Below are 22,882 nucleotides of genomic sequence, written 5' to 3'. Positions count from 1 at the left end.
GTTTTTCCAGCTCAAATAGTATTGGACTCCCATCAAGGAGAAACACAAACACACAAAAAAAAGCAGCATTCGGAAAACAGCAAGCAGACCTGCATTCTTTCAAAACCACAATTGATTATTTCCCTGTGTGATTGCAATGCTCCTCTAAGCAGTTATATTCAAATGTAAGGAAGCCCTTTCATGATCAGTAGAATAGTGGCTAAAGTAGCTGTCTGGTATTGAGAGGCCAGTTTGAAAAGTATCTGAATTTATAATATCAGATCCAAGTGTGGAAAGTCAGCTGGGCCTGGACTCAATCAGACAAGCATGGACTTTTTTTTATATAGATCAGCAGTTTGCTCTGTGCATAGACCTTGACTGAAAAACAATTACAGACATTGAAAGATAGCTGACATTCGAAGTTTTATTATGGATGGGTGTCATAGTCATTAAAAAAAAAAAGATATATTTTAACATCCATGGAGAAAGTCAGAGGGCTGCATTCATGGATGAGTGTTTGGATACATGCATATGCCTGATAAGGCATCCACCACTTATGTCTTTGTCTTCTGCCCTGCTTCATCAAACCAAATGTGGCATAAAAAATCGACTTCTACATTTAAAGTGTACTGTTACAGTGAGAGAAAGTAAATTTTCAATGAAAACAGAAGCCAGCAGAAACATTTGGTTAGGCAAACCAGCCTTGATGAAGACAAAATCCAAATAAGAGAGAAAAAGTCAGACCCCAGAATATTATGTTTCATTCAAATTTCATGAACTGGATTGGGAGTGAGTTGGAAAACCACCTGCCTCTCCCTTCCCTTCAAATATGTAGAAGAAACCATAATGACTGCAAAACACTTAAAAAAAAGCAAAAGGCCGTCTCTAATGCCGGTGTCTGGTTTATCTATTCTGTGTCTCTGTAGAAACATGGTGAAGCAACAAAAGCAGACTGTGAGTGGGAGGAACAACATAGTCTCCAGATGCAGGCAACAAAAACACAATTCTTATTTTCATTTAAATTCACAGCTGATTAGTATTTCAAATCTTCTAGGAAAATGATGTCAGAATGATTTGTCTTTACTCAAGGGGCAACCAACCAATCGAGCCAATCAAAGATGAGTGCAAACTGAATAAAAAAAGAGAGTCCATTGTTGCTTCTGTAGCTTTCATTTTGGATAGGAAGCATTTAAAGACTGATATGTGCTGATGACTTGCTGTTGCTTTGTTTTGGCTCTTTGTTTTGGTGGAACTGAAGTGACACAGTAACCCTTGCATGTTGTACTGAAATATCTTTGAATCGATATTCCTGAAAGCACATTGTGGTTTCTACCTTTAAACTCTCAGCTGTGGGAGGTGCTTTTAGTTTTATAAGACTACAACTCATGTTTGGAGTATTGATTTTTTTGTTATTATGATAATAACAGCATTATGATGGATCATTTAGGAGTTTTAGGCTCACATTACTCCAGTTTATGTGTTTCAGGCCCTTCCAATATCCAGTCCCCTTGGAGAAAGCAGTGATGCAGAGTTTAAATCTTGGATCCTGGTTTTGTTTTCTTGCATGTAGCTTGGCGTCATCCCACTGTATTGGTTATGGATTTCTATTTTCCTTATTCCCCCTGACAGCACTCATGATTTCTGACCAGGACACACATGCACACAGTGACTTTATCTTCTCTAACGTTTGTAGCAGATGTGGCAGCCATCATGCACATGTGTGTATGCAACGTATGAAATGTTTTTGTCCCTCTGTGTCATCATTCTTTAGCCTTTCTTACTTTTCCTACTTCCTTCACTGCTACTTTCCTTATTTTTTTTAAAGGAAAAAAAACTTAAACAAATATAGATTCATATCAGCCATCTCAGAGCAGGAAAGGGTTTTTCCTTTTATTTAAAACTAAATGTCATTCATTTTCTACTTGGATGAAATGAGGCTACAACCTGCAGCCAATGGAAACATTGTGAGGCAGGTAGAGCCTCATCAGTCACTAAAAACTCATGTTAGCAGAGTGTTTTTATCCACCCACAGCATACCTGGAAAATATGCTTAAAATGTGACATCAAACTACCAAAATGTTGACAAATTGGTCTGCTATGACTCCAAAAACAATTACTATATCTCAGTCATTGCTAAGGGGACATACTTTATATTCATTCAGAACTCCCTTTAGGAAAGGTCAATGTATTTTAACCCATTGAGGCACTCAAAGTGATACCTATGTGCTGCAAGTGGCTGTAATGGGTCAAATCTCAGCCAGAAGTTCAGAAGATGAGAAGGCGTTTTACCAAATAAATGCAAGGGATGCTTTTTACACTCTGTCTTCTCTATCTACTTTATGCCTTGTGGTGATGTGAATGACATTTATATAGTCTCAAATTATGAATACAAGCTATAGCAATGATTAGGCTCCCTACTCCTGCAGGTATTAAAGAGTCTTTTCCATCAAGGTTAATATTAGGCTGAGTTGCACTTCATGTGTTAAAAGTAAGTGGCTTGGCCTGCTGCTGGATATCATAATCATTGCTCAAAGAGTTAAAATTGATAGAAATATGCTCATAATTACTTTCAGGAGACAGAACAATCAGTTTCATGGTTGAGAAATAATCTTAAAATCTCATAAATGCAATAAGGATGAACTGGAAAGAAATACAAACTTAGCCACTCCAGTAAGTCAGCCATAAAGGAGAGAGCTTTTCCTCCTGTTTTTTGTGCTGCAGACCCACTTATAATTATTGTTTTATTCTGTTTTATATTTTCACACAGCTGGAGAAAAACTTGTTTTCAAACAAAACAGTGAACTCTAAGAGCCACAGCTGTTTTTGGGCCTGAAAATGAAAACCTCTTTCCTTGGGAAAGATTTTATCTGAATTTAAGATAACAGCAAGTTCCATCATATCTGGTAAGTAATTTAAATAAAATCCAGCTTCAAACAATCTAAAAAAATCAGCTAAAGTCTCTCCAATTTCAACACCACAGACATGGATTGGTTGAATGCAGCAGAGACCAAAAGTATTCAGAACTCCTTAAATGTAAATAAAACATGTTAAAATTTCCAGTTAGTTTGCTAATTTAAGATATATAATATAATGTTACAGTTTATTAACACTTAAATCTTCCACCAGTTTTTATAAAATAAGACTACAGAAAACTAAAGTACAGCATCCACTGCTGGATAAAAAGTAATCATGTATATATGATTTTATGATTCTGCATAAGTTTCAGTGTTTGTATTGCAAATAACATTTAGGATATTTATGGATATGTATCTATTTGCATACAAGACATAATTCTGTCAATACTTGCCAGCATAAAGCTCAAAATTTTGTAAACAGTTTGTAAAACATAAGTAAAATGTTGCATTTTACAGATGTGATCTAACACATTCAGAAATGAGAAACCTTTGCTGAGTTGGATTGGCAGGTGATATTTTCCTTGATCTTTTGTGGTTGGAGATCAGAAATGCATATTCCCAGCTTATATCAAAGACATACAGACCAATAGGGTAAGAATTAACTTCACACACTCCTTTTAACATACGTATCTCTGTGGTTTGTGAAGGTTTATATGAGTACTGTTGTAATGTGTTGGTGCCAGACTGGATCAGCTCTAACCTGGTGAGGCAGCTGCATTTCTCATGACATTCATAAGACCTTAATCACAACATCTCAGAACTATCTGTTTCTTTCTGAAGCACAAAAGATTGGAGAATTCAATGTTCAGGAAGGTGGGTTTTTAAATCACTAAATGGATCTGTGTGGCTCCGTTATGTTCATCTGAATGGTGGAAGCTAGTTTGTGACTTTGCCAGATGCTTTAGTTGCAAAGTATGTACTCCTGCACAGTTTAACATGTAGCCATTAGCTTGAGTTTGAAGAAAACCTCAAGAGGCCATTTGAAAAACTGCAGGTTTTGGAATTTTGCATTGGCTTAATTTTTGAGCCCATGATGTGTTGTTTTGACATCTTACTGGGTTGAAATCAAGGTAGTCTGCACTTTTTCCAAAGAAATGCAATGGCTCTATCAGATCCTTCACAACTAAAGGACATAAAACTTGCAAAAACGTAGTTTTATGTCTGCTTTTTTGCCACTCATATTGGGTTATAACATTTATTGTTCCAACTGGCTCAGCTAAACTTTGTTACTCGAGTTTTCCATTAGGCTGATTAAGTAGGTCTGGATCACCTGTGGTAGCTGCTGCAGAAAAAGAATGTGGCAGTGAGGGAAAGTATGATATGATTCATGTTTTTGGATTTGTGTGGTTTTTATAGCACCTTTATTCAATCTCCCGCAGTTCCTGAGCAAATATTTGGTCTTTTATTCTTTGTCTGTGTGCATGTAAAAATTTACACAGTAATTGAATGAATTGTGATGAATACTAAAAGGGTGTAAAAATGAAAGAATATGAAGAATAATAAACAAAACAGTGATGGTTTTAGAACAAATACAGATTTAACATTCCTGTCAGAAGCCATTACAATATTCAATACAAATGCTACAAGTAAAAATGAACAGACCTATACACAACTTAAGTATCCATTTGTACAGTTTGCTTTGCAGCTTGTACTTTGGTGCAATGTCACTCACCACATGTGACCACATGTGAGTCCAATTTAATGAGATAAATAATCACTGGGTAAGGACCTGTCTCTAAAAATACAAGGGCACTTTGAGATACAAATTAAGCTAAGCAAGAGCACACATGCTTCTTTTTCCCTAATATACAGACTGCTTTATATAAAAAGTGCAATGTAATGATATACACTGTATTGTTAAAAGTACTATATCCTCTTTTTTTGGAAGCTGTAATAAATTCGTAGTGGTGTCTTTTTGTGCTCACAAGCAAAAGTCTGTTTTTCAGGTTAGGATCAGCAAAGGTGAGAGTCTGCAGGAGGATGCAGAGCTGCTACTCCTGGTTGCGATGTCTCCTCTTAGTCCTGAGTTACCACTTCCCAGGGATTGGCACCCCACACTCATACCAGCCTACAAATGGATAGGGTGTACGTCGGCCAATAACTCCAAATGCAACAGGCTCCTGTCTGTAGGCACGGTAAAATCCTGCAACACAGAGAGTATGACTTTAAATCCAACTATAAAGCTTATGGCATAAAGCCAGGATTCAATTAAAGGGCAAATTATTGTTTCCCTTACATTTACATACATACATATATATATATATATATATATATATATATATATATATATATATATATCCACTTTCATGGGGAAGAATCTGTGTTTGAGTCTGTGGGCTAGGGTTGTAATGAGTCTGAACAGAGGGGAGGGTGATGAACAGTGTCTGGGTGGGTTGGGTTGCTCAGAATCTCTGTGGCCCATTGGAGGAGACAACTCATGTAAATCTCGTCCAGGTGTGGGAGTGGGGAGCGAACAGACCTCTTAGCCATCTTGATGACTTGCTGCAGCTGTTTCCTCTCTGCTACGGTGTAGCAGGGGTACCATTCTGTGTACCCGTACGTTAGGACATTCTTTTCTGCAGTAGTAGAAGTTCTTCAAGAGAGATGAGGGAAGTTTTTGGTGGGTGGTTTTCACAGTGCAGCCCAGGTCCTGTGAGGTGTTTTGTCCAAGGAACTTAAAGTCTGTGTCCCTCCACCTTTCCCAACCTATGCTCAGGCCTGAGTGATGTGTGGTCCTCTTCTTCCTGAAATCAATTATGATTTCTTTGGTCTTCCTGGTGTTCAGGTTGAGATGACTGTCTGCACCAGACCACCGTAATCTGGACCTCCTCTCTGAGCTGTGCTTCATTGTTTTTACTGATCGGTTCCATGGCGTTCATCCAAGTTCCAGTGTAATAACAGTGATCAGAGAATGCATTGTTCAAAAGGAAGGGGTTTTTTCTTTTTGTTCATAAAATTTGTTCATGTTTCATAAACTTAATCTGGAAAGATTTTGCACAACCTTTCTAATAAACAGGCAAACAGAAGATGGTAACAGTCATATCTTCTGCTAGGACATAGAAATGAATTATAAAGAAATTAGAGCTCAGAACAGATGTCAAACAACTTAAAATAGAACAGAAGAATTGAAATGTGTGTCTTTAATAAAAAGTAAATACTTAAAGCATAGTTCAACCATTTGCGCAGGTCATTTCCTAAATAAATTCTCAAAATCCCACAAAAATGCCACATCATTAATCTGGTTGCCAAAAGTGTCTCATGGGTGGAAATTTGTCCAAATGTATTATTGAATCATAATTTGGGAGTGTTTAATAGAAAAAGCATCACATGGTCATTATAGTAAATTACTGAACCTTTTATTGTATTAATCAATTTATCTATGACCTGTTCTATGTTGGTTAAACATGTCTTCGGGGATCAGTTCATTTATCCAGCACAGGAAAGAGTTCTTGCTTTTTATGGGAATAATAAACCAACTCAGATACAGAAAAATCCAACCCTGTTATTAAAAGCTCAACACAAAGAAACTGCTACAAAACCAAGTTCATTTCATGGTTTTTTTTATGATTTAAATTTGTTTTTGCAAATTTTGTCATGTCTTTTCCATCTTAGAAAAGTAAAAAAAAAAAAAAAAAAAAAAATCTGACACCATGATCTATTTACATGAAGCTGATTACTTATTTGGAGCAAGTTTCAAGAATTTTTATTTTATGCTAAAATGATATGAAAACTAGAACTGCCAGGAGGTTACAACATTAATCTGATTAGTTATGGTAATATTGAAAATGGCTTGGAGTAATACAGTAATAAAAAGCAGAAGACATTTACTCCAAAACATGTAAATCCCTTTAACAAGTATTTATTTCAACATTATGCTGCTTCGGTGTTTATTGCACAGATAAAATCAGCTCAGTGGTTCACCGCAGAGCTATTTTGTATCCTAAAAGCCAGGCTGCATGGACAAAAAAGACATAATATGCTACACTGAACAATAAAACTCATGTGTAGTTTTGTTTACCTTGTGCCGAGGGCAAATTATTTGAAAGGTAGGCTGGACCTGTTCTTCCATCCCTGTAGGAGTCCACAAACTGGCAATGATCCTCTCCCTGGCCAACTGTATCTCCTATACTATAAAATGGCTCTGTGGGAGGACAGGAAGCACATTTAAATAAATAATTTTAAGGTGGAGTGAGATCTAAACCTTGGATCCATGAGACTTGTTACCTCTTAGACCATCTCCCATGAAGATCTTGTATCGAAGAGAGTTACACAGAACCACACCCACAAACTTCCTGTACCACGTTCGCTTGACGTACTGACTGCCCTTACAGCTGCTGTGGACTGGGTTATACTTGAAGGTAAACGGGACCCAGATTGGTTCTCCACCTGAGAAGAAACAGAGGAGGGGTCATTTTTATAGTATTAAAATTAGCTAGCAGTGTCATTGATCATTTGTAAAGTCTTAGAAAAAAGACCTACGGCTCATTTACAGGTTAAAATGTTTATTTAAGGCATTAAACGAACAGAAGCTTATTACTGTAATGTTCAAAAACATGCTATTTTTCTTATAGTGTTGCTTCAGCTACTGTGTTACATTGCTTCAGCACCTTCTGTCACCTTCTGCTTGAAACACTTTTGTCTGCTGTCTCTTTAAGGTCTCACTTGCTGATGGACCCACTTTGATCTGTTTGGAGTGAATAAAGCTTGGCCTACTGACTTTTAGCTCTGCCAGAATTCCTCCTCCAGTATGGTTTGAGCTACATCTGCTAACTACCCAATGGGAATGTAAAAAGGATATGGAGTTTTTCCATGACTTGTATGTACCGTACGGTTTCTCCAGGTTAATTTTCCATAACAAACAGCTCTCACTGTGGGCAGAATCAGTTATTTATCAGCGCATGTGTGAAATGTTTTGGTATGTGTAAAAGAAACATGGTTATTAAAGAATTATGATTAAGGCACAAACACACAGCTTACTTTTCATTTGAAATACAAACTTGTTTTTATTTTTTGCACTGCAATGTCCTAATTACTGTATTTCAACAGCAACCTAATATTTGCAGATTCTGTATATTATTTTGATAAACTCACCTTCTGTGCTCTTAAATTATTATCAGACAGTGGTAGCATTAAAAGTGAAGTTCTACCCTGAGTTTGATCCTATAATGTGTTTTTAAAACCTCATTCCAGAGTTTAGAGATGTGCTCTCAGTGTACACACTTACCGGGTGGCCTTTCGATGAGCAGAGGATCATCTGAAAGATGGAATGTGAACATTTCACTCAGAATGAAAGGACAGCAGCCCATACCTAATACATTCACCTGGTTATGGGAATGAAAGACTAATGGACCACATAATGCAGTAAGCACCTGGTTATAGGAATACCACTCGTTACAAGAAAAATGAATGTAACCAAGACATATTTGTTAAGTATTTGAGCATTTCACACTTTTCTGTACAGTAAAAAAAAAAACTATTTGTTCAACACAGTGATGAGGAACCCTGATCCTGCAAGTTTTAGATGTTTCCCTACCACAACTCAACAGATTCAAATCAAATGGATCCAACAGCTTGCAGGACCAATGTTCCCCACCCCTGGATTAAATTCTGAGTTCTAAACAGCAGGACATGTCAAAGTTTATATTTACAAACACACCTGATTCAGTGACATATGTGAGGGTATCGCTGAATGGTCCCAAACCAAACACATTTTTGGCCTGCACTTTGAAGTAGTACCTGCAGGAAAAGAAAAAAACACAATATCAAGATTCAATGAGGAATTTAGTGGTTTAAGGGTTGCAGCTGGAAAATACAATGAGTACACCAGATGACCTGGTATGTTTTAGTTTGCCTGATCCAAGAGTCCTCCTCTTTAGACCAAAAGTGCTTAAGGGAACAAAAGTTATTGAGAGTGAAAAGCACATCTAAGAGAGGCAAAGAAAAGAAAAGTAATGAATGACAGCATATGACAGATATGGAAAAAGTGAAGCACAGAAATAAATATACAGTATAAATGCTGGGAGAGTACGAAATCATGAGTGACTGAAAGAAAGTGAATATTCAAGAGAGAAATTTCTCATGAGCTTTGTAAGCCTTGTGTATCAGAAACTTTCTTGGCAAATGACAAATGACATGTCTAAACAACAGTGACTTCAAGAGTTTGCAAACGGTTCCACTGTAAAAAGCTCATGAATACACATTTTCTTTTTGTTTTCCCCAATTCTGAAAGGTCACACACAGTAAGCTCATGGTCCATTGCTTTCAGCCCGAAGACTTTCATCACATGCAGCCACAGAGCCTGGATCTAATCACCACGGCCATGTGACAAAGCTGACTAAAATATGTCACAGAGAGCGAGACACGAAGTAATGCAGCTGCCTAAAGATGATGTAATGAATGAGGAGACAGAGGGAAAAAGTGGAGTGGATTGAAAAATAGTGTATGTGATGTAGAAAGTAAAAACAGAGTGCAAAATGATGCCTCAAGACAGACTCTAAAACTTTTTAAAACAGGAGAGTTTGAGCCCTATTTAGAATGAAATATTGATGGAAACTGCACATGCAAATCCAGCCTAATGATCCGATTCTCAGATTACATGACAGAGGAGCCCAAAGCTAATAAAACTGGAAATGCACACACTTTTATACAGAGAGAAAGAGGGCTAAAGCTAATAATGTTTAGGCTTCGATTTTTTATTTTTCCAATCATTATTTCACTTTAATCTGTTGAAAAAAAAATCAATGGATGCATAAATAAAAGCAGTAAAAATGCCTATTATTTTTACCTGGACCACAAATTGATATCATTAAATGTCTTGTCTGGTATTATTAAATTTCAAGGAAAATAACTTCACTAATAAGTCTTACATTTGAGAAGCTGAAATCATTCAATTTTCAGCATTTTTGTAAAAAAAAAGTTTTTGAGACACTTTAGATGCTTATATAATTAGATATATTTCAATTTATCTCCAGATATTGCAATCATAAGGTTTAGGAATTCCCTCTAAACCATCTGTATCAAAAGGCCCATTTTCTGTTATTATAGATACATTGATAATAGGACAACTTTGCTTCTTTTAAGACACTGAAATATGGCTGAATCTTTAGATTTAAATATGTATGAAGATACTCTGGTTGAAACTGCATCTTATAAATCTATTCTTGTCTTTTTCAAAGGCAAAACAGATGAAAAGGGGACAAAAAATACACAAATGTGTAGGGGAATAAAAAATATCACAAAACAGCATATTGTAGAATCCTTTTTTACCACTTAGAAAGTCAGAGGATGGCAGAGAATTTATGTATTAATCTTCACTGGTTGAGGTGAAAAAATGCAACAATATCTGGTCTATCCACCTTACACCTCTTCATCTTTTCTGGAGTCTATTTCCATGAATGTTTTACAAAAACTGTGAAAATCCTAACCCGTGTCTTGTAAGCCATGGTTGTGGAAACTCTAATAACTAAAACAGACTGCAAAGGCTGTATCTGTGAGTAAGTGTCAGATCATATGTGCTATATTTACGTTCCACTAAATTTTCCAAGACCTCAACGGAGTTTTACAACATGTCACATCAGAATCAAAATCCGTTCTTTAGTCTGCCTCTTTTTAGCCAAACTGATTTATTTCACTCTGTGGAAGCTTTTCTCAGATCTACAGCATCCAACTCACAATCCACTTTGATCAGCTTCAGTCTGGTTTGATATGCATGCACGATATAAATCACATACAAACATGCAGGACAGATCCAGCTTCTGTCACACAGGGTTCAGAATAAAAGATCTTGCATCCAAGCAAATCTCTGTAAAATCAGGTTCTTGCTTTTCATTATTCCCTCGTGTGGTATGATACTGTAAATCACTTGGAAGTGCACACATTAACCTCACTCCAAGCATACAGTGAGGCATGTAGTGTACAGTGGCATATATTTTACCTAGAGTTAGGCTTGAGATTCTCCACAGGTAGATGTGTCCCACTCGAGGCTCTGGAGGACCATCTATTGTTAAGAACATCATCATATGAAGCACTGTGGACCATGTAGCCTGTAGGGAAGAACGCAAATAGAACTTTATTGTCTGTCCCAAGCAGTGACAGAAATTCTTCTTTGACAAGCTCAAGCTCAAAAAAAAAAAAAAAAATTAAGAAAACACATTACAACATTTAAAACAAACAAGACATTCAATTTAAAAAGAAAAAGGTAAGATGAGTTGTGCATATTTAATATTATTCAGAATGGTTATGGCAGAGGGAATTAAGGATTTCTTGTAGATGTTTTTCCAGGCCAATGGGACTTTTTAACGTCTCCCTGAAGGTAACAACTGAAAGTAGGTGTAAAGTAGGTGGGAGGGGTCCTCTGTTTTAAAAAAGAACAATGAGTTATAAATATAGAGAAGGTCATTTATATCAAGTTTTCAATGAAACACAGCAATATGGTGAGGTTCAGTACAAAGGAAGTGTTATTTTGAGAAAGACCCTTGTTAGTCCTTTTATTGCCATAACTGATCTGAGAAAATAGAGCAAAACATGAAAAAATCAGACACTATTTTCACTGAATTTCTGTGGAAATTGTCATAAAAATAACACAACAGGAGAATACAATATTATTCCAACATTACTTTTATGAAATAGTCATGAAATTACTGCTGCATCATATTCAATGGGCAAAAAAAGTTTGCATTTTGAGGTCAGAAAGGCCATCCCATCTACGATTTTATTTCTTTTGTGGATTTTATTTAATTAGTTTTTTGGACTCTCTTATTACTTTTATTGCTGTTTTATCTTGAGTTTTTGCTATATTTTAGCTTGGCCTATCTTCCTTGAAATCTTTTCTTTTTTTATTTCATTGTGCAGCATTTTGGTCAGCTTTGTTGTTGTTTTAAAAGTGCTTTGTAAATAAAGTGGTATGGGATGGGATGGTATCCTGTGGTGAACAGTGATGTGTCCTTGGACTCTTACTCTTTGTTAAATTGCTACAAACCAGTTAGGAGAGGTTATGGATTAAAAATTACACGACTTTATGCTGATTTTTAAAAACTATCTGCAGGTTTTTGTTTTGTTAGGTGGTCTCTCATTTAATCCTTAAAGAAACGCTGATGTTCAGATTTCTTTTCTGTAGCTTATTTTAACTGTCCTCCAACTTCTTTGCCTCTGTGTGTTTTCCTCTCTTCCTCACCTCCACAGACATATTGTCAGATTTTCAGTGAGTAACTTGCGGTCACACAGACCTAATTTGCCTTAAAACTATGGAGAGCAGCTCTGCTGCACATCAAACTACTGTTACAAGTGGACTTTCTGTTTTTAGTGGAGCCACACCAACATAGCTGGCTTCTCACAGTTTAGAAGGAAAGTACAAGCCACTTTCTTTTTTGTCCTTTTGGATTTCAATTCCTTTTCCATTTTACATAAACTACAGGTCTCTAAGAGCATCCTGCATTTGCCAGCTGCCTATGTGCTCTGCACAGAGTATCTTTCCATACTTTGGATATAAATTTGTCAGATGTTTCCCTGAAAATTAAGCTGTTGAACCAAAACCAACATTTATAATACTCAGAGAATGATTCTGTCCAAAAATTTTTAAGGAAAATTTCCTCCAGCTTCACAGTAAATGGAACCATAACCATTGGGTTCAGGTGAAAGATGCACATTCACGGCTGCTTGCGTTTGCTTGTTTTTAAAGCTTTGACTCACCAACGGTAAAGCATAGTTGTGCAAACACACACTGAATATTAAACAAACACTTTGTGGCATGTTTTATTCAAAATGACAGGTATGGGCACAGTAGTTTATTTAGAAATTGGTGATCAGTTTCTGGAAAGAAAAATGGATACTGCATGAAACATGTTATGGCAGCTTCTGCTTCACGGTGTATTTTAATGTTTGTTAGACAATAATAAAACTATGGCACAGGCAAATGAACTAAATATGGCTTCAGATGCACTTTGGTTTTGATCTTTTTGACAGTTTGTTGAGAATAAGAGATGGATAGCCGAAACCCAAAGATTTGCTTACCCAAACTAATGTCCAAAAGAGAAATAAAGTCTAAAATGGGTATCAGGACAGCCAGTTAGGAGAGAGTAAACACACAGAAGAACAGATAAAAAAAAGGAAGAAAACACCATGACAGCACACCATCTATCTGTTTTATACATCAGAGAACTAACAATTCCACAGCATGACCAGGAGCTTGTGTTTGTCTGCCAAAGAAAACACACTGACTCTCTATCTGGCCAGACTGCTATCCCTGATGTCCACACAGCCTCAAACAGTAGGCTGTTATCTTCAGCTTCTTTTTATTACCTATTTTCCATATGTCAGCTTCTGGGTCAGACGATTCTTGCCTTTCCATGTGAAACAGTGAGAGTTGAGCAGCCTTCTCCCACGTGTTCACTTGAAACTGTGTTTATTAACGACAAACTGCTGGATTGAGTTCTTAAAATGTGAATCCAGAGGGATGCTGGTAATATATTAAACATATATGTTGAACCACAACAGATGACCTTTATCTTTTACCTAATAAAAACATATTAACAGTAGTGATGCCCCAGGGGGGGTGGTTTCCATAGCTGGACTGACTGTTAACCAGCAGACATGTTTTCAACCAAGACAGTGCTTTGATATGATTTAACAGACACTCAGCACCGGTTATGTAACAACATCTGTCCTTTTTTAACTGTCAGCTTCAGAGGAGAGCCATCCTGTCGAAAAGTTTGTTTTTAACTCAGAAAGTAAAGGAGTCCAAGATGTATAAACTAGCTGACAGCAAGAAAATGAAAAAAAGTTTTATGGATAGAATATCTTTTAAGTTTAGATGTTGACTTCTCATTATATACCAGACTTTTGGTACACTTTGCTGAAAGTGATGACTCACTGTGGATGCAGCCCTAGTCATAACATTTTGCTAATGTTAGAACAGATTCCTACTAAACATTGTGTTCAAATCATTGTGACACCTGCAGTTCACTTGCACATTTGGTCTATTACTAGTTATTAAAAAGAAAGTTGCACTTCAGGTAAATGTAAGTAGGGTTGTGTGTACAGTTTAAGCACAGGAGAACCATTCCTTACCTGACACCATGTCATCCTTCAAGGGACGGGCCCAATCTAAGATGATGAAGGAGTGGCAACCTTCCATGGCAACCACGGTGAGGTTATGAGGCTTGTTCTTTGGAGGCTGTTTCTGATTGGCTGATGGACTGTCCTTCTCTAGCAGGTTTTCCAGGACGTCTACCTGAAGGTACTCTAGAGCCTCCGTTAAAGAGCAAGGAGCGCCTGGGTCTTTCCGGATGTAGTTTACATAAGGAGCTGAGGGCAGAAATTAAGTCATTAATTACCATTTTGTGCATTTGAGTCATACTTGTCTTTGTATTAACAATTTATAAAACAAAAGAATAATTATGACAGAAAGGAGGAAACAAGAAGAAATAAAAAAAAACACCACTCCATTTTATTTTTAACCAGATCTGCACAATATCAGGCAGGTGATTTTAATGTTGAGACTGATCGGCAGACACATGACCTGTTTGTACTAAACATTCATTCAACTAAAATGCATCATCTGTTTTCCCGACAAACAGATTTATGTGTGTGTCTATTCACAAAGTGCATGTGAGTGTGTATTTCTGTCCAGCTTCTACATGTCCAGGATCCGTGCAGGCTCACACACGTGAAAGATCCACATGTTTTCTTTGCTCATGCGTGACAGAAATCTTTAAAAGCTTAAAGAACTGGTCTCCAAAGACAAGCTGTTTTCTTCTGCTTGATTAAAAATTCATATCCAAAAGTAGTGAAGGAAACTAATGTCTGCAAAACTGACATGGATTAATGGGAAACAGAATCTAAGCAATTTAGCTTCTATAGAAGTCTACTAAGGCATTATTTATTTTTTCTGCTATTATTTTTTTTTTTAATTAAAAACCCAAATATCTTGTTACTCTTATTTTTGTCTTATAGAAAAAAAAGAAAAAAAAAAACGTCTGGAAGTGAGCGGAAAGCACATTCACACAAGTGCTAAGAATTATTTGTTCAATTAGTTTAGATTCATTCAAACAAACCATGTCTGGACAAATAATGAGATGCAGAAGTCTCTGCTGGACCCTCCATCTAAGGAAAGTTAGCAGATTACAAAGCTGCTTAGTTCACCTGAAATATATTAAACTAATAAAAAAGGAGGAAGTCTCCAAGTCGAGTCAACAGTCTTATTCCTCTGCTGAGGCCAGCACCCTTAGCTTTTATGATTTCCATTTTTTTCACTCAGGAGAATAATAGCTTTCAGATGGCTTAGTGAGGTGTGTAGTCAACAGATAGCAGCTGTTTACCATGATAGATAGTACGCTGTGAGGTTTTTTATTATCTAATTACTCATTTTAAAAAAGATAATCCAAGTTTTGGTACTGTACTGATAAAGACATGGCCATAAATTTCTACTTTTAAAAGATTTGTAACAAAGTACTGACAAGCGGTGTTCATTTTGTTAGTAAGCAAAAAGTAAAGCCATTTACAAAGATTACATACTGAAGAAGCTCAAAGCACTGTGGGCTTAACCACATCCAGAGCAATATACCTTAACTCCAAAGGCCCAGAATCTCCAAAATACTGTATTTTATGATAACCACATAGAGACTTTGTAGTTTTAATAGTTTGGAAAATGTTTGTGTGTTTATGCAAAGTAAAATAAGCTATAAAAACAAAACAAATAAAACAAAACAAACAACAAAAATAAATAAATAAAAAAAACACTACACCATCATTGAAACTAAACTACAGCCAGGGCTGTATATTAACAAGAAACAAGTCTACTGGACCTGAACAAAGTTTCCTTTGTGAACTTTGTGACAATCCAATTAAGGTGTATTTATAGTTTTTTCCTTTTTTGGAACAAATGATATCTGTACAGTCTGAGAGGGTCTTATATTTATAAGTTATTTATGAGGTACTGCTAAGAAAGCCAAGATCAAGAATCAGATTTATTACTCTGCTATTAAATGAAACATAGCTGGGAGACATTCAAGATGTAAAGCATTTAAAAACCTTCTTCAAATACATAAGCACACACAAAAAATATGTGACTGATGGTGTTATTCTAGTTAATCACTGAATAAAGAGAAAATGACATATAAAGATACTCTCCTGTTAACAGGAAATGTTGGATGAAAGATGACTATGGCTTTCGATACATCAAATAAAAGTTAAACTTATTGTTTGGGGTTTTTGGTTCCTTATATAATAATCCTCTCTGGAAGATGTTCATGCATTATGGCCTAAAAGTTCTATTAAATCATAATCCATCATTCAAAATGAAAACCTAAAATCTGAAGTTAGAAATTTAAGGCTAACTTTTGGAACAGAATTTACTGAAACAATAATATCTGGTTCTTTTTATGGCTGTGGAAAATGAGGAAAACACTACAACACATCATAAAGTTGAGGACATCCACAAACATTGAATATAATTCCTTGCTGGTTCATCAGGATTTGGGACCTCACACAAATACAAAATACATGAAATGAACTAGTTAAATGTTTTCTTTTGAGTATATGGCAACATTTTAAAGCAGAGAATAGTGCTTTTTGCTTTAAAGACAAGAGTGAGTAGATGTAAATTTGCTCAGACACATATTTAAGTCTTTGAGTACCTGTGAAGCGCTTCTTTCCACTGAGGTCAAACGCAGATGAAGGACTTTCATTGAACGGTCTGGTCTGCGGCTCTGTAGCTGGGCTCGAAATAGTGGTGGTGGGAGCAGTAGATGGCAGCAAGGTAGTCTGGAGAATCATCTCATCTAAGAACCACATATGTCAATAACCCTTTGATTAGATTTACAATATTAACTTGATACAATCCTGCTTAATTTCATTAATCCTTCGTAATTGTCCCAATAACTGTGTAATGAGTGTCATACCAGTTTAATTAGTTGTGAACAGATGTGTGAGGTCACTTTCAAAGGACTTAAGACCCCAGCTTTATATTTGCTACCCATATTTTCCATGTGTGTGACGACCATTTCACAAGTCTCCAAAGCTAACAAGTGTGTAAGGTTTCAGTGGGTGAAATTAAATGAGCTCTTTCCTCTTTCATCACAGTTTTTGTCCCATACTTCTCCAGTGGACCTTGGCATTACATCATGGTCCACACACATGCAACCAGCTCAGTACCACAGCAGGAGAGAGGGAATATTTTTACATGCAATGTGGACTTTTCAAGAAATCGCAAAACAGAGAGAAAATGTTGCATGCAATTAAAATTAAAATTTAAATCAACCAATCCCTGCAGTTCCTCATTCAGCTAGTTGTTGGCTGTAGTTTAGATGAATCTTTTACATTACAAAGCAATGTTGGAACATTAAATAAATTGCATGAAATTATCAGCCAGGACATTCTCCTCATGCAGAAAGACTTTTGGAATAGAAGTGATTGAAAACAGCCTATAATGAAAAATATCCAAACCCCAGTAATGAACCAAGACCAAGCAAAACAAATGAACAAGAAGAGAAACAAAATGAAAGAAAGGAGGGAGAGAAAGTTAATTATTGTCATGCAGCTCTAACCACAAGTAAACATGGAAACAAACAAGCAGTATAACTTTCAAAAAACATTGAGCATACAGTGCAGCTTAGTCCATCCCAGCCCTGTGGCGATAGATAGGTCGGTCCCAAGCCAGACTCAGCCAATACCTTTCTCAAGAGCTAAAGCATCAGGCACCATGGACACTGTAAACATGTGGTCCATTTCCATTCCTGAGGAGTCCTCTGTCAGAGAAGCAGAAAAAGCTGTAGCTTCAATGTCACAGGACCACAAACACATCAATACTCTTAGTGAATCTAAAGTTAATGCAATGCAACAAAAAAAAGTATAAAAAAAACAAAACATGATATCTTTAGAATATGTTTGTATGTATTTTTTATATATCTTTCTGCTCAGAAATAGCAATAATGTCCTTGTGTGTACATGCATGTGTGTTTTTGGTTTATGGTGACAAAATGAAAATATGCAGCTGCCAGCTTGTGGAGTGTTTAAACCAGCAGTGTCTGACCACAGCCAACTCCCAAACACAGACACTTACATGTAGATCACATAGTCTCACATAGACGCACACATCATTTTATGTTATCACACAGTTGCACACTCAGTTATTGTACTCTGTGTATACAGTCAGGAGGCACTTAGAGCCTTATCCTCGACTGTTACAAATACAATTGAAAAATATAATGAGGTCAAACTTTATGTTTACTATGTCTCCTCTTGAATCAACTTAGCTCTGTGGAGAACCTATAAACAAAACAATATCGTAACTGGGGGCACTACAATATACTGTGTCACATAAATCTGTATTTAGATTAATTTTTTATATGGTCACTGTAGTGTGTTGACTCACCTTCTGGATAACAGTCTAAAATTCCTTCTGGATCAGGAACTGGATATCCATATTCATCTGTTTTGGAGAATGTTCCAGGTGGACAGGTTGGGAATGGCAGTGCAGTGGTTAACTCCTCTGTGGTCCATTCAGTGGTAGTGAGTTCAGGTGTGGTAGTAGGAGCTATGGTAGTTGTGGTGGTCCTGGGACGAGCAATGTCCAAACCAAGAACAGGTTTCCCTCCAACCATGAGGACCTTGTCTTTGGGATTGATCACAGGTTGGCTGTCTCTGCCATGTCCAAACAAAGCAATACCTTCCTGGCTTACCAGGGGACTGCCCCTATGATCTGGTGGTAGGTGATAGAGTAGCAGGAGAAAAAAACTAAGTCAATATACATATATATGACTTTAGGTTTAAACCAAACTGACATAATCAAAAAGAAATGTAAGAAGCCATTTTTAAATCATGATTCTTAATTTTGTATAAGTCAATCTGCGTAATAAAGAATCATTACCGAATGGAAACAAGAGAAAGTTACAACAGCTTTCCAACAAATTTAACAATGTTTTGTTTTTTTTGTTTTTTTTATTTGTTTTCTTTATATACAAACAGCTAACTAGATTTGATCAGGAAGAGTTTTATCCTATGTCTGAGCTTTGTAAGTTCAAAATACAAGTTAATGAAGCATCTTACCAAAGATTGTGCGCCCATCTTCTCCAAGGACCACCCTCTTGGGTTTACCTTGGGAGTCTTGGAGAACTTGTCCATCCTGGTTCATTAGAACTCCTTGCTCCAAGTCAAGCACCTGGGCAGGCAAACATTTTAGAATCTATGTCATAATCTGTTTCAGTCATATATTTTCAGTAAAATAAAAAAATAAAAACATGTTTAAAACAACAATTTGGCTGATTTTAAAGGTATCTCAGAAGGATGAAGTTTTCTTCAACATTTCTGTTTACCTTTGACTATCTTTTTATTTGTCATAATAAACCTTTATTCAAATGTTTTTACATAATGCCCATTTTTAGCATGCCACTTTATCAAATCACTAATGGACATGTGGAACAATCCTTTCCACATGTCCAATATGCTAAAGACCAGCGATCTCAAACTCCTGTGCATGAGGGCCACTTTTCTGCAAGCTGTGGGTGCTGCCCAAACTAACACACCTGATGCTAATGAAATGGATTTAACATATTAAGTTCTACACTATGACCATTAATTTAAGTCAGGTGTGTTAAAGCAGGGAAACATCTGAAACGTGCAGGACAGTTTTAGATCCCTCCTATAGACAGAAGATAGATCGATGTGAGTGTAACATATAACTGTGCTTTTACCATATTCGTTGTCCCCATAAAGTTGTCAGTATTGTAATAATTTTCATCCAAGGACAACAAAATGTAAATTGCCAGTATAAATGGCTATTATGTATCAGCTAATAGCTATTTAACTGCACTGGCATTTACCAAGCTGTTAGAACTGCCCCATAATGTGTTTTTAAAATACAAGAATGACTCTTTTTGTGACTCAGAAGGACCCATCCTACTGAGGAAACTTGACTTCGAGGAGCACCTGTAATCTCTTGTATATATTGTTGAAATATACTTGAAGCAATAAAAGGAATGTAATTCGGCTCCACTGTTTCCTAGACTACACATGAAACAGTAGACTGGCACCTGAAGATAAGTTTGTTGAATTTTATTACCCATTTGGTTCCATCGGGTCCAGTGATGAACCTTTGACCAGCTGCCTTGCTGGTACCACGAGAAGAAGTGGAGTCTTTTTCCATTGCTGCTGTCAGATTGGGTCGTCCATTTTTACCTGACAGTTAAAGATTTGTATCACTTGTGTTACAAATGTGTTTAAAATAGTTTAAAACTTTAATCTATTGTAGAATTAACATATACAATTATAGGAACTATTAGCTGAAGGAAGTTCCTCTGCTTTTTGCTTGGCACAATGCCTGTTAACAGCTTATAATCACATGCACATACTAATAGACCTTACCATTCCCATTGCCAGGTTTAAATCCTCCTCCATTGATTGGTTTTCCTCTCATTGGAAAGCGAGGCCTACTGCCAGGCTTCCTTAAATTGTCTCTAGATGAAGATAAAGATGATGTGGATGGAGGGTTTCCACCAATCAAACCTTCTGTCTTTGTTACAGTAGTGCCACTGCCAACATCACGATCTGAGGTCAAGACTGGCTGGGGAAGATGTGAAGAAGAAGAGGAGTCAGAAGATGATGAGGATGAATCAGTCGTTGAAGCACCGAGTCTAGAGTTCTGTGCTGGCTGTGCTCTAAAGGGTAGCCTTGATCCGCCAAACTGCCTATTCATCAGAATAGGAGAACGCCCCCTCGCATTTATACCTACACCAGGATGGCGATAATTTGGATTGACTGCAGAGGAAGTGCCAGATCTGGTCCTGATTGAAGTGTCCCTTGTACCTGTGCTCTCACTGTCTTCTGCATTTCTGTGGACAGCAGAAGTCATAGGAGGATTCTTTTGGGATTCTGTGGGGTCTGAAAATTTCCTGCTTCTTTGTCCATTCCTCTCACCAGAATAATCCTTATGTTGACCATTGCTGTTTACATTAGATGCCTCTCCATGGATGGGCTTGCTGGAGTCTTTACGTACATTTGAGAAATGGTATGAATCAGAATTGGAGGAAGCTGATGAGGAAGATGAGGTAGTTGGATTTCTAGTGTCACTAGATCCTGTGTTTTGATTGGTTAAAGAAGGCTTAAAAGAATTTGCTCCAATTCCATTTTTTAATGAGTCATGAGTAGACGAAGTCCTGAGATCTTCAGTGGTCTCCTGTATCAAAGGCACTCCTGCAGCACCTACAGCCCCTGAGACCCTGGTTTGTGTTAAAAGTGGCCTATCAGCCCCTACAGATGATGAAAACCTGGTCGAAGGAGTTCTACCATCCTGCCTGGAAGATGTTGCCCTCGCATTTGAGCCAAATCTGCCCGGGTAACGACTTGCTAGCAAGGGGAATCTTTCAACAAATGAAGGGTTAAGTCCAGTACGAGAAACTACAGGCTTTTCATTTGTGCTTTCATCCTTCCCTACTTCCCTCCTTATCTCCTCTGTGGTCTGTCTTCTTAAAGTTGCTTCACTACCTTTGGGATTTGCATCTTCTACATTCTCATTATTATTGTCTTTATTTCCCTCCTCATATGATGTTTCTTGATCAAGTGATGTGTGCACACCCTGTGAATTGTGGGTATTATGTGTAGCTGAAGAACTGCGAGTTCCTGTTCGTGAAGCTGATTGGGAGAAACTTGATGTGTCTGCAGTCAAAGGATGGATTCCACTATTCTGCGAAGTGGAGGGATTAATTCCTTGCAAAGCTGTAGAGCTCTGAGACCTAGACTCTAATGTGGACTGTGATTTGTCAAAACTATATGAATCTGATGTTGTCTGGCTGTCTAAAGTACTTCTTGAAGGTGATCTTGATTTGTCTGGAATGAAAGTATGAGACGTGTCATGATTTTCAGTTCTATCTGGTGCAGCAGAATGAGCTTTTGATAGACTTTGTGTTTTTAATGTAGCTTGGCTCTGAGTTCGTGGCAGATTCAGCTGAGTGGTGATGGCAGGTTTGTAGCCATTTAACAATCGTGTTGCATTTCCTCCTAACAAAGTTCCAGGATGTCTTTGGCCGTAGCCGTATCTCGAACTGAAACCAGATTCAGAACTGCTGCTACGCCCTGCTGAGGAAGAACCTCTACCTTTAGGAGTAGCGCCTGTTTGCTGTGAACTGGTTTCTTTTCCACCTGTGGTGGAGGGTTTGGCTTGTGTTATGCTGGGTTTATTGTAGATATTTTTTTTTTCAGGGTATGTGGAGGCTACATAGTCCTTTCTACTTGCCTCTGACTCTTGAGTATGTATGGAAGAGGATGATGAGAAGGGTAAAGAAGCAGAAGAAGAGGAAGGAAGAGATAAGGAGGAATCAGCAGAAGCTGAAGAAACCGAGGAGGTGGCAGAAGATGCAGAGGATAATTTGGAAGAAGATGAAGATGAGCCACCGGATGAAAAGGAGGAGGAAGCCTTGGATTCAGCTTTTTTATGGACACGGATCTTAACTGGCCTTCTGTTTGGTCTAATATATGCAGGTTTAGTTGGAGAGGGAGTCAAAACTTTGAGGCTGGGGGCTTCAGTGGTCAGAGGCTCTTTATCATGTCCAACTTCATCCTCAGATACAGGGGAAACATTGTTATCTGGTTCTTTTGTCTCCAGCACTACTTCTGTAGTTGTCTCCTCTGCTGGAGGAGCTGTTGTGGGTATTTTGTCTTTTTCCTGTTCATCTTCTCTAGGTCTTTCTCTGTTCACTACATTCCTGACTGAGCCTCTGACAGAGGAGAAGATACTATGATAGGAGCGTGTTTGGGAAAGTGGACGTAGACGCCTGTTGACAGGCCGTGGTTTAGGGGTTGTAGTTGGTTCCTCTGGCAACTCTGATGATTGGAGGTTGGATTCATTGTGGTCTGTATCTTTTTTGGAATGAAAGTTACTGGTCTGCTGGCTGCCCTTGGATTTTGAGGATGATGAGGCAATGCTCCTGGCTGGCAAGAGAGAAAAAAGATAATCAATGAGTTACGATGTGTGACTTTCAAGTTTACATACACATATATTT

General features: G+C 37.4%; 1 protein-coding gene across 2 annotated transcripts in view; it reads right to left on the bottom strand.

Moving 5' to 3' along the window:
• Nucleotides 1–4,243: 4,243 nt before the first annotated feature.
• Nucleotides 4,244–22,882, bottom strand: part of fndc1 (fibronectin type III domain containing 1) — a 33,818-nt gene continuing 15,179 nt past the window's right edge. Inside the window, exons 10-22 of one of the 2 annotated variants that reach the window (XM_041975034.1) lie at nucleotides 20,250–22,811; nucleotides 19,948–20,063; nucleotides 18,936–19,047; nucleotides 18,262–18,588; nucleotides 17,561–17,635; nucleotides 16,526–16,669; nucleotides 13,959–14,195; nucleotides 10,828–10,936; nucleotides 8,551–8,630; nucleotides 8,119–8,148; nucleotides 7,119–7,280; nucleotides 6,913–7,035; nucleotides 4,244–5,037 (exon numbers count right to left, since the gene is read on the bottom strand). In XM_041975034.1, the coding sequence (XP_041830968.1) occupies nucleotides 4,922–5,037; nucleotides 6,913–7,035; nucleotides 7,119–7,280; nucleotides 8,119–8,148; nucleotides 8,551–8,630; nucleotides 10,828–10,936; nucleotides 13,959–14,195; nucleotides 16,526–16,669; nucleotides 17,561–17,635; nucleotides 18,262–18,588; nucleotides 18,936–19,047; nucleotides 19,948–20,063; nucleotides 20,250–22,811 (4,193 nt within the window). In that variant the 3' untranslated portion in view covers nucleotides 4,244–4,921. The remainder of the gene's footprint in view (nucleotides 5,038–6,912; nucleotides 7,036–7,118; nucleotides 7,281–8,118; nucleotides 8,149–8,550; nucleotides 8,631–10,827; nucleotides 10,937–13,958; nucleotides 14,196–16,525; nucleotides 16,670–17,560; nucleotides 17,636–18,261; nucleotides 18,589–18,935; nucleotides 19,048–19,947; nucleotides 20,064–20,249; nucleotides 22,812–22,882) is intronic. The other variant, XM_041975035.1, reaches the window with a different exon arrangement.

This window comes from Melanotaenia boesemani, chromosome 22 (genome assembly GCF_017639745.1).
Source record: "Melanotaenia boesemani isolate fMelBoe1 chromosome 22, fMelBoe1.pri, whole genome shotgun sequence".
Lineage (NCBI taxonomy): Eukaryota > Metazoa > Chordata > Actinopteri > Atheriniformes > Melanotaeniidae > Melanotaenia > Melanotaenia boesemani.
Note: the sequence above shows the minus strand (reverse complement) of the source record. Positions and strands in the feature narration are given on the sequence as shown.